The sequence below is a fragment of the Agelaius tricolor genome, unplaced genomic scaffold (genome assembly GCF_023055355.1).
Source record: "Agelaius tricolor isolate 1412-34295 unplaced genomic scaffold, bAgeTri1.0.p SCAF_35, whole genome shotgun sequence".
Taxonomy (NCBI): domain Eukaryota; kingdom Metazoa; phylum Chordata; class Aves; order Passeriformes; family Icteridae; genus Agelaius; species Agelaius tricolor.
Window position 1 is genome coordinate 5,645,263 of NW_027269295.1, and position 15,739 is coordinate 5,661,001.

Genomic DNA, 15,739 nt, shown 5'->3' on the forward strand with positions numbered 1-15,739 from the left:
CTCCCTGTGACCGATGGGGACCCTGAGGCTGTCCTGCACCGGCCGAGGGGCACCACGGTGGGCAGCTGGCCGCTGTCCACCAGTTCAGTCAGCAAAGGGATGGAAGATATTGGCGGGAGGGAATGAGTCCAACCGCATTCCTCCAGCCCTCACCGGGGCTAGGGACGGGCACTGCCCAGAGAGGGAGTCTGTGCCATTTTACCATGGGTTTTCCCTCCTGGAGATGGAGGAGAGGGGCGAAGGAAAAGAGGGGTTCTTGTCGCCTTCTCTCTCCGGCACCGGGGCCGGCCGCGGTGCCAGGAGAGGCGGGCCGGTTTCTGGAGGGAGGGCTGCCTATCCCCCGTTCCCCCCCTTCCACCGGGGCTGGCGGCCAGCCCCGAAGTTGCGGCGAGGCGGGAGGACACACGTCCTGTCCTTCCACCGCCCCCGGGCTCCCCCCAGCCTCCATCCCCGCATCCCTCCCCCGCGCTCCTCCCGGCCGTCCCGCCCGGGCAGCCCCGCCGGTCCCGGGGCGGGGGGAGATGGCTGCCGGGGCTCGGAGGTCGCCGAGACACCTGCTGCCACCGGGCCCCCCCCCGTGCACACCCGCTCCGCTCCCGCTCCCTCCTTCCTCCGCTGCCGTCCCTGCCTCCAGCCGCCGCTGCAGAGCCGCCGCCGCCGCCGCCGCCAAGGACGAGCCGGGACCGACGGCGGCCGCCGGAGCCCCCCGCCAGCCGCGGCGGGGGCCGACCCTGCCCCGGGGGCCTGCCCCGCAGGAGGAGAAGCTTTGGAAGAGCCGAGCCCCCGGTGGGACAAGCCCCGCCGGAGCCGCGGGGCATGTAGGCACCGAGCAGCGGCGGTCCCGTAAGTACCGGGCGGGCTGGGGGCATCCGGGGCCCGACGGGCTCCGCTGCCGCCCCGCCACCGCCGCCAGCAACTTTTCGGGATGAGGCGGTTGTTTTTTCTGGAGTGGGGGTTTTCCCTGTCCGTCCTCCCCTACCTCAGCATCCCCCTGCATCCCCAGAGCTCCTGCTCCCCATCCTGGGCACGGGACAGAAATGAGCCCTAATCCTGGGCGCTGTTCTGGGGGGTTTTGGGGGGAATGGGTGGCAGGAAAAATTGAGGAGACCTCCCTGGGTGCCACCAACCCTGTGTCCCCCGCCGCCACCTTGCGTAACCCAGCGGCAGGCAGGACACTTGGCGTTTATTTTTGGTTAATCCATATTCGACCTTTTTAAGCTGCGTTTCGGTGCGTGCGTGTGGGGCCCTGCCCATCGCCCCGTCCCGCAGCCCCCGGCCCGCAACTGTTGCTGTCAGAGGTGCGGGCGAGGAAGGGGAGGATGATGAGGAAGAGGAGGGTGATGCCGGGTGGCGACAGATGAAGGTTGAAAGGAGACAGTGCTTGCCGAGGGCTGCCAGTGCCTCTGTCCCGAGTCATCCCCCCTGCATGGGCACAGGGATGGTGACGAGTTGTCTTTGAGGAGGTTTCGCTGCTTTCTCCCCTTCTGAGGGGCTTCATCGAGGTCTCCTTGCTCCGCAGGGATGTCCCCATCGGGGCAATGACAAGCAATGGCACATCCTGGTGCCCTCCTCAGTGCCCCCTCTCCTCCCCACAGGGCTCCCGACAGGTTTGGCTTTGCTCTGTCCTTTCCGTCCATCAGCAGCAGTTCCCCATCCCCTGGCGCAGGCTGTGTTTTCCCTCTGATTTCAGGCTCGGAGGCTTTTTTTGGGGACATAAGGTTTCTCTTTCCTGGATGATATTTTGCATTTTGGAATTTTATTTTTCCCATTCCTGAGGTCAAAATATCTGCATGAGCTCTCCCTTTCTCAGAGCAGGGAAAGGAGTGAGGGCAAAAAAAGGCGGTTTAAAATGAGGAGCAAACTTTCCCTGTTGCATTAAAATGGCATTTCAGGGCCTGGTGAGAGGTAAGGGTTCTATTGGTGCCTTTAGCACAAGGTTTCTGTGAGTTGGGTGCACCAGAGGAAGTTGTGCCTAGGAAGGTGGTTAACCTGCTCAAAACTACCCCAAAGCAACAAAAAACAAGTGCCAAAGACACCAAGGAGCTTTGTGGTGTTGTCTGGTCCTTGGGGAGGCTGCCAGGAGGTGGCATTGCCTTGCCCAGGCTCCTGGCCATGGCTACCTTCCTCCTGACACTGACTGGCCACTGGCCCTTCACCTGTCTGGAAAATCTCCCTTTTGGGAAAGTCTTTTCCCAAGGGACCAATTCTGCACTGTTTCCTACAAGGGGTTGGAAAATGTGGATTTTCTTTGAAGTTGGCAGGGGCTTTGCTGCATTGTGCTGAGCCCAAGAGCAGCCCCAGCTCCGGCAGTAGCTCCGGAATGGGCTCAGTTTCTCCTCAGCCTCCACCACTTTCCTGCAATCTGTCACCTCCCCCCAAAAAGCCCCAAAATTCTCCTGTACCCCTCTAGCTCAGTAGGAGAAACAGTGGGCTGGAAACACATGGTGTTAGCTGGGCTGGAGGAGCTGGCTGCCCTTTGCCTCCCAAATTCGGCCATTTTGGAGCAGCCCCATCTCCAGCCTGCACATGCAGCCCTTGCCAGCCACAGGCTCTCTGGCCTTAAACCCCTCCATCCTCTTCCATGTCCACCAAAGGCTGTGGTGAGCCAGCCTGACTCTGCATGGAGGCACCAGGCTCCTCGGAAGGATGGAAATTCATTGCCCTGGTTCTCTCAGCACTGGCTGAACGATGGGATGAGCCCATGCCCACCTCTCCTCTGCTGCTGCCATTGCATTTCAGCTGTGAAGGATGGGGACATTTTCCACCTGCGGCTTGGTCCATGGGAAACCAGATTGCTGAGCCCAGTCCCCAGTCACAGCCAGGAGCAGGGGGTGGCAGAGCTTGGCATCACAAGGGACAACCACTGGTCTGTGCCTGGATTACTCGGTACTGGAAGAGGCTCCCGACCTTAGGCAAGACTGAGTTGAGGAAGAGGAGGATAAGGTCCTGGAGTAGCTAAGGTGCCAGGGCTGGCACAAGCAAACCCAATCAATCACCACAAGAGCTCAGAGTATATTTAAATGTCCTTGAGGAGGGCTCAGACGGGCAGTGCTGCTGGCAGGGCGGTTCTGTTTGTTTTGGGTGGCGTGTTGCTCCCCTTCCTCTCTGCTTGGGTAGCTGATGCCGGATTCCCAATGAATTATTTATCACAGGACTAAAAATACTTGGGAATTCGCAGTGAGGAGCAGGCAGTGCAGGCTGCCCTGCCACTGAGCTGGCCGTGCCGGAGCATGGGACGCTGCCAGCATGGCATGACTCACCTGCTGCCCTCTCTGGCCAAGGGGCCCCGGCTGCGGCCATCGCTGTGGCGTTGTGGCTCCTGCAGCTCCACCAGCTGTGATGTGGAGTGGGGTGGGAGATGCAGTTAGGTAGAGTGAAACCCCTGGGTGGTGGTGGGTGCTGGGGGTGGATTATTCCCTCATGAAATGCAGCTGGTTGAGAGAGATGCTGCCTGGTGAGCATCAGTGCCCAGACAGGTGCCCAAGACTTCCTGGTAGCCATGGGGTACAGGAGGGAAATGTGTGGTTTGTGTTCCCTAGTGGGAACAGCCCCAGTGCTCAAATCTGCACTGAGCAGCTCTTGCAGGGTGCCTAGCCCAGCAGCTGTTGGGTTTATATCCTGCATTTTCAGTCCAATGTGCTGGCAATGCTTTTGCAGTGTGCTGAAGGGGTCTCCATCACTGCAGCATGGAGGAGTGTTGGGGTGCAGGTCACCGGGGCAGCCCCAACCCCAAAACCAGCCGGGACTCAGTGAGAGGAGCATCTGGCTGTGCTGGAGACACATTAAGCAACAGCAGCTTTTAATTGCAAGTGACGTTTCTTAGCACCAGCTGGCACCTTGCTGCATGAAGCAACACTGGTGCCTGGCTGGTGCCACTGGGGAGGGCTACTTGTCCCCTCCCTGCTGCCCCACTTGGCACAAGGGTGACTGCCCTGGGGGAAATAGGGCCCAGAGGGGCTTGGATACCCCTGGCCACAGGTTGGTTTTGCTGGTGGTCTCTGAGAGGTGAACTCCAGCACAGGGGTGCATTACTGTGGGCAGGCATGTGTCCCACTTCAGGGGACTGTCACCTCAAACTGCTGTGGCGTGAGCACCCACTGGCAGTGGGGAACTGGGGACCTGGCAGGGACCGTGTGCCCAAACAACCCCTGAGAGCCTGGATTTGGGCTGTAGCCAGCACAGACACAGTGTGAAGTTGTCCCATCGGGGTGGGCACTGCCAGCAGGGGACACACACTGGGGGCAAAGAAAAGAAGGAAAGCGGAAGGATGCTGTGGAATACTTGGAGGGAAAACTTGGAGATATGGAGCCAGATAGGTGCATTGGTTGGGATTTTGTGGCAGAGAAGGGGCTGAAGTAGGGTGATGGGCAGGAGACAGTCAGCGGGACAGGCAGGGAACCAGCTACTTCAGTGACTGTGATTTGCAAAATCTCAACAAGCAGGGTGCAGAGCTGAACCATCCGTCAAGGGCAAAGCCTTTGAATATTGAAGGTGGCTGTCTGCTGCAGAGAGAGGCACCAAAGAGCTCCCAGCCCCTCCTGGCATCTCTTGCAGATGTCTCTGTCCCTGGCTGAAGGGATGATATGGACCAGTGTAGCAGTGGTGGCTTTTGGATAGGGTGGGAGGGCAGTGGGAGGGAGATGGTAATGGTGAGATGAGGACAGGGTGGTGGTGGGAAGCAGGGACTGGCTGTGAAGGGTTAGTGGTTGATAAGATTGGAGACAAGTGACACAGCACTGAGGTGTACAGTGGGTGGTGAGTACAAACCCGTGGTCATTTCTTCACCACATCCAGTGTCCAAAGGATGAGGGTCCCCACATTCCCTGGGGTCAACCCTCAGTGGTGATGCCCCAGGGCAGTGGGGAGGGCGGGGTGAGTGGGGTTGGGGGTGCTGGTGTGCAGCTGGATGCGAGGGGCTGTGTCCTGTGCTGGCAGGGACACGCTGGTGGACATGGGCAGAGCGCTGGCGCACGCTCTGCTACTGTCGATGGTGCTGGGCTGCTCGGCTGCCTTCACGGACATCCTGCTGCCGGGCCCCGAGGAGCCTGTGGTCAACGTGGCCGTGGTGTTTGGGGGCACATCCTACCCCCTGCACATCCGCTCCCGCCTGAGCCCCCAGAGCTTCCTGGACATGCCCCTGGAGATCCGCCCCATCACTGTTGTCGTCAACAACACCAATCCCAGCACCCTCCTCACCCAGATTTGCAACATCCTTGCTGGCCACAAGATCCACGGCATTGTCTTTGAAGACAACGTGGGCACGGAGGCCGTGGCCCAGATCCTTGACTTCATCTCATCCCAGACCCAGGTCCCCATCATCAGCATCAGTGGAGGGTCTGCAGTGGTCCTGACCCCAAAGGTGAGGTACTCACTATTTCCAGGGGGGATGAGAGAAATGAGGAACTGTTAGAGTGGTGTAGGTAAGGGATGTGGAATGCTGGAGGGCAAGGGAACTGCTGGACTGCAGCCTTTGGGATCAGGGGCAGGAATGGTGGATCAGTGGCTGTAGCAGTGTGGCTTACTGGGGTGGTGGGACATAGTGGGGACTTCAAGGAGGGGCCCTGTTAATGGGGTGTGTGAGAGGACCTCAATACCCAGTGGAAGGACCTTCCCTGGTGGGCTGCTTCCTGTGCCCACCACGGGATGCTGGGTTGGTTGCACTGCAGCTATGGGGGCAGTGGCAGAGTTATCACAACCTTATCTTCCTCCTGCCCTGCTGAGGCTGGATCCAGCCCTGGAATGGCTGCGTGGGCAGCATGAAGAAGCCTTGCTCAGCTGTGGCGGTGATCTCAGGTGCACTGTGACTGACACAGGATTTCTGTCTTCTCTGCTCCTCACTGGCATCAGACACTGTCAGTTACTATCACCTGCCTGCTGGGAACTGCTGGTGGCAGGGAGAGCTGGAGCCAGGCTGGAGGCTCCTGGGCATGGAGATTTGGGCTATCTCCTCAGCCTGCCTGGCCTGGGTGCTGGAGAGCTTTCAGTGCTTGCTCTTTCCTGTGGCTGGAGATCCTGCCCTTTTTCAGGGAACAGATTTTGTGCTTTTCTTGCATAGTGGCTTGGGGTCCAATCTCCCTGGACTGCACTCCCACAGCCCTGTCTGTACTCACTGGTGCTCATGGAGCACCTCGAGCGCATTGTAGGTGGGTGGCAGTGGGTGTGGTGGGCTCTGGTTGGTGCAGTGGATTCAGATGGGTGTAGAGGGTTCAGATGGAGCCCAGAGCAATGGAAAAATATCCATGGCTTTGCTGTCTGGCCGATTTTCTGCAGCTTTCTCCAGGGGCTGCATATTTCGGGGTCAGTGGAGGGATCTCCACCTCCTCCCTGTCTGGGATTCTCTGAGGCCCACCCCAGACTACCTCTCTGGAGTCTGGGTGGCAAAACCTGCTGCCTGCACGTGACCTTCGGCAACTGCCATTTGCTGAATCATTTAAGACAGAATCAGACCAATTAAGGTTTGCTAATGAGAGGCCAGATGGCCAGGGAGGTGGAGCGGGAGGGAAGGAGCCACACAGGCTCTGACTGCAGGTAGTGAGATGGAGCAGGGATGGGATTTTTGCTCCTGGCAGAAGTCTTGCCCACCTCCTTCTCCTGGTTTAAGGAGAAACTGATGATCTCCTTTGGAGGATGGAGACATTTTTGGTCAATATGCTAAGAAATGGATGTGAGGCTGCAGGAGTTGACCCTTTTCATGGGGTGAAGTTCTTTGGAGGAGCATTAGTGTGATTTTGGGTATCTCCAGCCCATGGACCACACCAGTTCATGGCAATCTTGAACTTTTCATGATGGCAAATGTATGGGAGGGTTGCATGGGTGCATGACACCTGGATCATGATGCCAGAGCAGCCCGTGATCCCTCTCCTCCCTCAGGAGCCTGGATCAGCTTTCCTGCAGTTGGGTGTCTCCATCGAGCAGCAAATCCAGGTGATCTTCAAGGTCCTGGAGGAATACGACTGGGGCTCCTTTGCTGTCATCACCAGCCTCTACCCAGGCTACAACATCTTCCTGGACGTCATCCGCTCCTTCACGGATGCCAGCTACTTTGGCTGGGAGCTGCAAGAGGTGCTCACCTTCGAGATGAGCCAGGAGCAGAGCAGCTCCAGGACGCAGCGGCTCTTGCGCCAGATTGATGCCCAGGTCCTCATTGTTTACTGCTCCCGAGAGGAGGCCGAGTATCTCTTCTCCATGGCAGAACAAGCCGGGCTTGTGGGGCCAGGATACATCTGGATCGTGCCCAGCATGACAGTGGGCAACATGGAGGTGCCACCCTCCTCCTTCCCGGTGGGCCTCATCAGCGTGGTGACGGAGAGCTGGAAGCTGAGCCTGCGGCAGAAGGTGCGGGACGGCGTGGCCATCATTGCCATGGGGGCTGCCAGCTTCTTCCGTGCCCATGGCTACCTCCCAGAGGTGGGGTGGGACTGCTGGGCCCCCACCAGGGCCACGGCCACCAACACAAGCTTCTACCGGTGAGCACTGGGGACCCCCTGGGGTGGGTGTGAAATGGGAAGAGTGGCAAAAAGGTGAGGGAGAGGGCAGGGGAGGAGGGGGATGGAGCTGGCGAGCAGCAAGGATGATGCTCACTGAGGGCTACAGCTGGTAGTCCACGCCTCTTGGCTGCAATTCTCCTGGAGCATCTCCCCAGAGATGTCCCAGCATCTCCCTTGCCTTTTCCCATGTTTCTTGGTGACTCAGGACCCCTGGGGGTCTCAGCGGGGCTATCACAGCTCTATGGCACCTCAGGGCTGCTTTGGCAGTCTGTGCATCCTCAGCCCTGGGTGGATGAGCCTCAGCAGTGGGCCATCATCCTTGCTGCCTCCTTGCTAGAAGAGCTTTCTCCATCTTCCCTCTGCCCCTTGCATGGGTGTTAAAGCTGGTCCCCAGCTCTCAGCCCCACATGTCTCCATGGGACCTGTGGCAGCCTGGGTGAAGGTGGAGGAGGAGGAGGAGGAGGAAGAGGAGGGCTGCACAGTGCAGGGCTGCACAGCCAAGGGCTTACAGGCTCTGTGTCCCACCAGGCACCTTCTCAATGTGACATGGGAGCACAGGGATTTCTCCTTCAATGAAGGTGGCTATCTGGTCAAGCCCACCATGGTGGTGATCACGCTCAACCAGCACCGGCTCTGGGAGATGGTAGGACCCCCAGGCCCCCTGAAATGGACACACTGCGGGGTGGCTGGGCAGGGTGAACCTGGAGCCATGCACAGGCTGGGGTCCCACCCTGCGGTGGGATGTACCATGCAAAACCCAAAAGTACCATGGCTGGTCCCAAAAGTACCCATGGTGCCATGGTGGGGGTTTGCAGCAATGAGGAGCACCAAAGCTCTGGCAGGAGTTGACAGTTTTTCCTTGCAATTTGGCTGATAAGTTAAAAAAAAGTCAGAAATGCAGATGCCCACTTCTGGAGAACAGCAGCCAAACACCTAGATCTGAAACAAAATGCATGGAGCGTTTTTTTGTAGTTTGAAAGTATTTTGGGTAAAGTTTGGCCAGGTCTGCGCTCACCCGAGTGTGAAGCTCGGGGCTCAGGAGGAAACACCTCACTCCGTGGTCCACGGGTGTGTGGGGAAAGGGATGCTGAGATGGGGCTCACAAGGAATAAGCCCCAAAGGTGGGAGGATGGATATGGGATCATGCATGACCCCCAGAGCCCCTCACTGGGGTGACCATGTGCTCTCCCCTGGGGGCAGGTGGGCAAGTGGGAGAAAGGCATCATCCACATGAAGTACCCGGTGTGGCCCCGCTACGGTTCCTTCATGCAGCCCGTGGTCGACAACCGCCACCTGACAGTGGCCACCCTGGAGGAGAGACCCTTCGTCATTGTGGAGAACACGGACCCCAGCACGGGGGTCTGCGTGCGCAACACCGTGCCCTGCCGCAAGCAGACCAACTCCTCCCAGAGGTGGGCAGGGACATGGAGCTCAGCAAGTCTGGCCACCACTCCCTTGGCACATGGTGTCCAGGGTGCTCAGAGCATTTCTGTTTGGTCCAACCCATCTTTCCTGGTGTGTTTCCAGTGGTGATGGCCTAGTGGATCCCTACACCAAGCTGTGCTGCAAAGGTTTCTGCATCGACATCCTGAAGAAGCTGGCCAAGGCAGTGAAGTTCTCCTATGACCTCTACCTGGTGACCAATGGCAAACACGGCAAGATCGTCCGTGGGGTCTGGAACGGAATGATTGGTGAGGTAGGAATGGGCATGACTCAGACCCCGCTTCGATGCTCCCTGGAGGGCACCACTCACTCCTGACCTGGGGCTTTCCTGGTGAAGATGGGATTTGTGGTGGGACTGTGGGCAGGGGACAACTTGGCATGAGCTCCTCCCTGGAGGAGTCATTAGATGAACACTTAACAACTGCACAGCAGGTTGTGTCTGTGCCCCTGATCACTTAGGAAGATAATATTGTTTTTTAAAAAAGGCAGAAATTAAGGCTGGAAATGCTGGAGATGAGGAAATGCCTGGGGAAAGTGGTCTGGGTCCCTCTGCTTGTCCCTCTGCCCATCCCAAGCTCACCTGCCCCTTTTCCAGGTGTACTACAAGCGTGCAGACATGGCCATTGGCTCCCTCACCATCAATGAGGAGCGGTCTGAGATTGTGGATTTCTCCGTGCCCTTTGTGGAGACGGGCATCAGCGTCATGGTGGCCCGGAGCAACGGCACCGTGTCCCCCTCCGCTTTCCTGGGTGAGCCCTGTGTCCCCCTGTCTTTCTGCAGATTCATCCCATGCTTCCTACAAATGCAAATTGGAAATATTGTTCAATTTTAACAACTTTCAAGGAAAAAAAGACTAAGTCATAAGGGAAGGAGATTGTGCTGTTGGCTTTGGGGCTTCTTTCTTCCCTGCCTGAATAATCCTTTTATTATGGAGATGGAGGCTGGAGACTAAGGCTGGGCTCAGTGGTTTTCTCCTCTTCATTTTTTGTGTGGAGGAGGGAGGATGGGGACGTGGGAGGATTTGCCAGCTTGGAGCTCTGCTTTGGGCACCCATCTCTGCCACCATCACCAGAGCCAGTGGTTAAGCCAAGTGTAGGAAACCACCAGTGCTACAAGTTTTATTTAATGAGTTTTACACCAGCAAAGCTGCAGCCTAGGAAGGGGAGGATGGGCCAATGTCATCAGGAAATTCAGCTCAGGCAGGGCTCTCTGCACTTGGCAAGGGCACAGCATCAATGTCCCAGCTCAGCTGGCGCTGGGCTCTTGTGTGTGGAGGGTGCAGGAGGGTGCTGGGGATGCCATGGCAGCTGGGACCATCAGCCTGGGCACATCCTCCTCATCCTGTCCCCCCCACACCACGAAGCCCAGACTCCCATGGAAGCAGGGTCACCTTCACCAGCCCCAGGGACAGATGGAGCATCCTGCCCCGGTTTGGCAGGGCTGGGGTCTGCTGTCCCCATGTCCCTGTGTCTCCTGCCTCTGCGCTAGTGAGCCACATCCCCATCAGGGGAGGCCTCTCCTCCCTGACAGCGAAGGACGTGCTGATAAATGGACCTCAGTGGCTGCATGTTGACAGCTCGGATGCATCCCCAGTGCTCCTGCTGCTCCATCCTGTGCTCCCGCTGCTCCATCCCAGATCATCTTGGGAAGGCAGGGGCTCATTGCCTGTCCCCAGTCACGGGGGGCCCTCCCCAGGGCTGAGCAGGGCTTGGGGGCTGGTTCTGTGCCTGATGCAGGCACAGTCCTGTGGCCAGAACCATCAGAGGGACAACCTGTAATCCCATGGGAAACCCTCTTGCAGTGACCCTGGAGATGGTAGCATTTTGTAAAGATCTCCCTGTTAGTGAGAACCTGATTTGGTCTAGGCAGGGAAGAATGGCTGCATCCCCTAAGCTCTGTAGCAATCCTCTTCTCTCCTGATTCCCTGTGGAGCTGCTTGGCCATGGTGCTGCCAACCTCCAACTCCTCTCCAAGGAGGGGCAATATTCAGGATGAGCCCCATCCATCCAGGAGGGCTCCTGGCAGTCCTCAGAGGACCAGGGGGTGTCCTTGGAGGCTCACAAAGTTCTACTTGCTTTGCAGAGCCTTATAGCCCAGCCGTGTGGGTCATGATGTTTGTCATGTGCCTCACTGTGGTGGCCATCACTGTCTTCGTGTTTGAGTATTTCAGCCCCGTTGGCTACAACCAGAACCTCACCAGTGGCAAAAGTGAGTTGGGAAGGTGGGAGCTGGGAGAGGGGGACACGTCCCTGGCTGGGCTGACAAATCTTCCCCTCTGTTCCCTATCTCTGCAGGGCCAGGAGGTCCCTCCTTCACCATTGGCAAGTCTGTGTGGTTGCTGTGGGCTCTGGTCTTCAACAACTCAGTCCCCATCGAGAACCCCAAGGGCACCACCAGCAAGATCATGGTGCTTATCTGGGCCTTCTTCGCTGTCATCTTCCTTGCCAGCTACACGGCCAACCTGGCTGCCTTCATGATCCAGGAGCAGTACATTGACACTGTGTCAGGGCTGAGTGACAGGAAGGTGATCACTGGGGTGGGAACCCTAAAAAATCCCTAAAAAACCCCTTTTTTGAAGTTACCGGCAATGATGTGTGTGGAGCTACACATCACTGCCAGCTGGCTGGGCGTGAGTGGATGAGTAGGGGGCTGGCTGTGGGGAGGGGACATGCTGGGGACATGGAAAGATATGGGCACTGTGTGATGCCACCCCCTGGGGCTCCCCATTGCAGTTCCAGAGGCCACAGGAGCAGTACCCACCCTTCCGCTTTGGCACTGTCCCCAATGGCAGCACCGAGAGGAACATTCGCAGCAACTACCCTGACATGCACACCCACATGGTGAAGTACAACCAGCGCTCTGTGGAGGATGCCCTCACCAGCCTCAAAATGGGGTATGGCTCCCTAAGATGGGACATGGCCCCCAGATGGGGTATGGCTCTCAGAGCTCCCCCAAATGACCCCCATATATAGCACCCCCAAATAACTATGGCTCCCTGGAATAGGGTACAGGACTTCCCAGATGGAGAAGGGATTTCTCAACTGGGGTACAACCCCCCTGAAGTTAGTTGTGAGCCCCCCAGGCTGGGTACAGCTCTCCCAGACAGGGTATGACTCTGTGCATCTTCCCTGGATGAAGTACAGGAGCCCCAAACACGGCACAACCTGCTGCAGATGGAGTACAGCTTCATACAGCTCCCCTCAAAAGGGATGCAGCTCACCCCAGAGGGGGCATGGCTCTCCCAGGTGGTACAGCTCCCCCCAGGATTGGGTACTTCCCCTCCAAGTGTGGTTACAGCACTCCAGGATGGGCCAGGGACCCCAAGAGAACATAGAACCCCCTCCAGATGGGCTACAGCTTTCTGAAAGGGATAGAGCTCCCCAAATAGGCACAGCCCTCCCCCACTAACAGGCTTTCAGACCCCTCCTCACCCTTCCTCCTGTTGGTGGGCAGGAAGCTGGATGCCTTCATCTACGACGCGGCGGTGCTCAACTACATGGCAGGCAAGGATGAGGGCTGCAAGCTGGTGACCATCGGCAGTGGGAAGGTGTTTGCCACCACGGGCTACGGCATCGCCCTGCAGAAGGACTCGCGCTGGAAGCGGGCCATTGACCTGGCCCTGCTCCAGTTCCTGGGAGATGGTGGGTGTTTGAGCGAGCTCCTCCTCAGCCCTGTCCCCATCCTGCCCCACCCCTGCCCTGCAGATTAACCCAGGGAACAGGGTTTGGTCCTCAAACCCTGTGCAGCCTTCACAGCTGACATCCTCATGGCAGGACGGCACTGAGGGACTTCACCAGCTCCTTTCAGGGGTATGAAATCCTCTGGATCTTGTGAGTGTCATTCCCTCTGGGGTTGTAAAATCCTGAAGATGGCTGTGCACAACATTTGAGGGTCGTGAGGAGAAGCCTGGGAAGAGGACAATAAACGTGGCTGGCTGGTCATGGGTGGGGAACAGAGTCAGGAGAAGACCCTGGAGAAGGATAAGTGACTGGAGGGATACCCAGGCCAATGGCAGCAGCAACATTAAGTGATTCCAGCTCCAAAGGCTTAGGGGTCTCTTTATCTTCCTCCACCCACAGTAGGGTGGAAAGGGTCAGGGATGTGCTTGGGAAGATGATTCCCTGGGGTGGATTTTCAACCCCTGCCTGTTATGCATGTTCCAGGTGAGACCCAGAAGCTGGAGACGGTTTGGCTGTCAGGGATCTGCCAGAATGAGAAGAATGAGGTGATGAGCAGCAAGCTGGACATTGACAACATGGCTGGGGTTTTCTACATGCTGCTCGTGGCCATGGGGCTGAGCCTGCTGGTCTTCGCTTGGGAGCACCTCGTCTACTGGAAGCTGCGTCATTCCGTCCCCAAGTCCCACAAGCTTGACTTCCTCCTGGCCATCAGCAGGGTGAGAGATGCTGACAGGGGCTTTTGAGGGGCCCAAATGTCTTCACACGGTGTCACAGAGATGGACATGGCCTGGTGGGCATTGTCCTTTGGCCTGAATGGGAAGGAGTGGAGATGTTCTTGTTGATATGAGATCTTGGTGAGAAAAGCCAGGTCTGAGGAAAGGGCTCAGTCCTGGGAATGACCCCACACCCTTATCAGCAACCCTGGGGAAAGGGGAGATAGAGGATAGTGTCACCCACGTTGACAAGTTCTGGGGATCCTGGGGAGGGGGGGGTCAGTGCTCTGAAGCTACCTCAGACTCAGCAGGGTGGGCTCAGGGGAGCAGGACTCCACTGACCTTGCTGATGATAGGGGGTCCCCATTTCTCCCCACAGGGCATCTACAGCTGCTTCAATGGGGTGCAGACCCTGTCGAGCCCCGGGCAGGCACCCACACCCGATGTCACTGCCAGCTCAGCCCAGGCCAATGTGCTGAAAATGCTGCAGGCGGCCAAAGAGATGGTGACGACGGCCAGCGTGGGCGGCTCACTGGAGCAGGCCACCCGCACCATTGAGGACTGGAGCAACCACAGCGAGCGCCTCCAGACCACCTTCTCCCTGAGGACACCCCAGCTCGTGGTGCAGAACAGCACCGGCGCACACCGGGGGCCGCCCTCTGGCCCGCACCCCGCCGAGAGGCTGGGGAGAGCCTACGCTCCCAAGGGTGCTCCCCTGGGGCTGCCGCTGCCCCAGCCCATCCCCATGGACTCCCGTCTGCACGGGGAGGAGAATTGGAGAGGGGAAAACGAACACCCCCACCTGCTACACCCCCTGAAGTTTCGGGGTGGCTGTTTAGGGGATGAAGCTCTCACAGGTTTCCCCCACCTCCTGGTGAAGACTTCCCCAGGAGGGGATTATGGGGAGCAGATGCTGGTGGGGAACCATGTCGGGGCTCCCCTCCCGCCCTCCACATCCCCCAGGGACCTCCCACCACCGGACATCTACAGGGAGCATAAGCGGCCGTCGGGACGGGGGGACCGGCTGCAAAACAACCCCTTGCTCCAGAGGGACGGGGCACACGGGGGCTCAGAGACTCTGCCCCGGCTGCTCTCGGCAGCGGAGAAGAAGCGGGAGGTGGGCAGCGCCTTCCTGCCTCCATCCTGCTCTCGCGGAGCCTTCCCGAAAGTCACCAGGACTTGCAGAGCCAGGGGCGAGCCGGCGCGGCGGGAGGCGGCGGGGATGGAGCGGGAGAAGCTGAGCCGGTGGGCGAGCTCGGCCAGGGCGCCCGGGGAGCGCGGCGAGAAGCGGCGTCCGGCGGGGCTGCGGCGCTGCGGGGCCCCCCGCCCGGCCGCCCGCGCCGACGTGCCCGACCTCTTCCCCGAAGCCGAGGCCGGCCACGGCTGCGGCTCCCGTTGCCCGCAGGCCGCTGGCCGGCTGCCACCGCGCTCGCCCGTGACCAGGCTGCCGTCCTACCGGGAGGCTTGCCGGCAAAACCCTCGGGCCGCCTTCACCGTGCCGGTGTGCGCTCCCCACGCCTGCATGAACTCCTACGCCAACCTGCCCCTCTACGCCAGACACTTCTCGCGGGGGTCCGCGCCCTCCCGGGAGCACCCCGGGGTGCAGCCCTGTGACCGGGGCTCCGGGCGCTGGGACAGCGCCTGCAGAGACTGTGGGAGGCGCGGGGAGCTGGCCTTGCTGCGGGCGGTGGGGGCGGAGAGGAGGGACCCGCCGGTGGCCCGCGGGGTGGCGAGTCCCTGCGCCGGCGGGTCCTGGCGGCGGGTCTCCAGCCTGGAGTCGGAGGTGTGATGGGGGGACAGGGGGGTGTCCGCACCCCTCTGCCTGCCCTTTGCCCGGGTGTCCCCACGGGCCAGCCAGCGGCTCCCGGCCGGGCTCCGGCCTCCCGGGGTCTTGCACCGCCGGCAGCGGGATGCTCCAAGCGGCTCGGCGGGTCCCGGTGCGCTCTTTGAGGGGGTCAGAGGAGCCTGGCAAGGGCTGGTACATGCTGGGTCGAGTTCTCCCTACAGGCGGGGCTGGCATCGGAGACGCCAAACGCATCGCCGCCGTTTTGCCGTCACGTTTTGGTTTCATTTAAAGGACTCGAAACGCCATGTCCAGGTCATTAAAAAAGACATTTTCAGCTGCCTGGGGACCCTTCTTCCATCCTCCGGGGCTGCCCTTGGCATCATGGATTCCCAGGAATATTCGTTGTCCTGTGCACCCCCTCCCCGTCCGTGTCCCGTTACTGCTGAGCCGTGGCACAGGCTCGTCCCACCGGGAAGGGAAAGATGGAAAAGAAAAATGGGAACTGCTCCGAGGGTTTAATTAGGAGCCATCAGCCTGTGCAGAGGCTGGAGCCGAACACTGGAGCCCCCTGCTCAGGCTTTGGTGCGCCGGGCACTGATGGCCCTGGGCTCGGGTCAGTGAGTGATGCTG

General features: G+C 59.2%; 1 protein-coding gene across 1 annotated transcript; it reads left to right on the top strand.

Annotated features, from left to right (window-relative positions):
* The first annotated feature begins 223 nt into the window (after window positions 1-223).
* Window positions 224-15,448, top strand: GRIN2C (glutamate ionotropic receptor NMDA type subunit 2C). Its single transcript, XM_071452576.1, has 13 exons — window positions 224-843; window positions 4,936-5,359; window positions 6,871-7,466; window positions 8,016-8,130; window positions 8,688-8,899; window positions 9,015-9,183; window positions 9,526-9,679; window positions 11,013-11,138; window positions 11,225-11,454; window positions 11,663-11,823; window positions 12,384-12,571; window positions 13,094-13,326; window positions 13,703-15,448. The coding sequence occupies exons 1-13, from the start codon at window positions 224-226 to the stop codon at window positions 15,110-15,112; spliced, it is 4,638 nt and encodes a 1,545-aa protein (XP_071308677.1). The 3' UTR covers window positions 15,113-15,448.
* The last annotated feature ends 291 nt before the right edge of the window (window positions 15,449-15,739 follow it).

What these genes read in the sequence shown, in the direction of transcription:
- GRIN2C (XM_071452576.1), top strand. Translation starts at nt 224, where the DNA reads ATGGAGGAGAGGGGCGAAGGAAAAGAGGGGTTCTTGTCGCCTTCTCTC. An exon ending in CAGTGGTCCTGACCCCAAAG is followed by an intron (nt 5,360 to 6,870) that starts GTGAGGTACTCA and finishes CTCCTCCCTCAG; the next exon opens with GAGCCTGGATCAGCTTTCCT. An exon ending in CTCACCAGCCTCAAAATGGG is followed by an intron (nt 11,824 to 12,383) that starts GTATGGCTCCCT and finishes GTTGGTGGGCAG; the next exon opens with GAAGCTGGATGCCTTCATCT.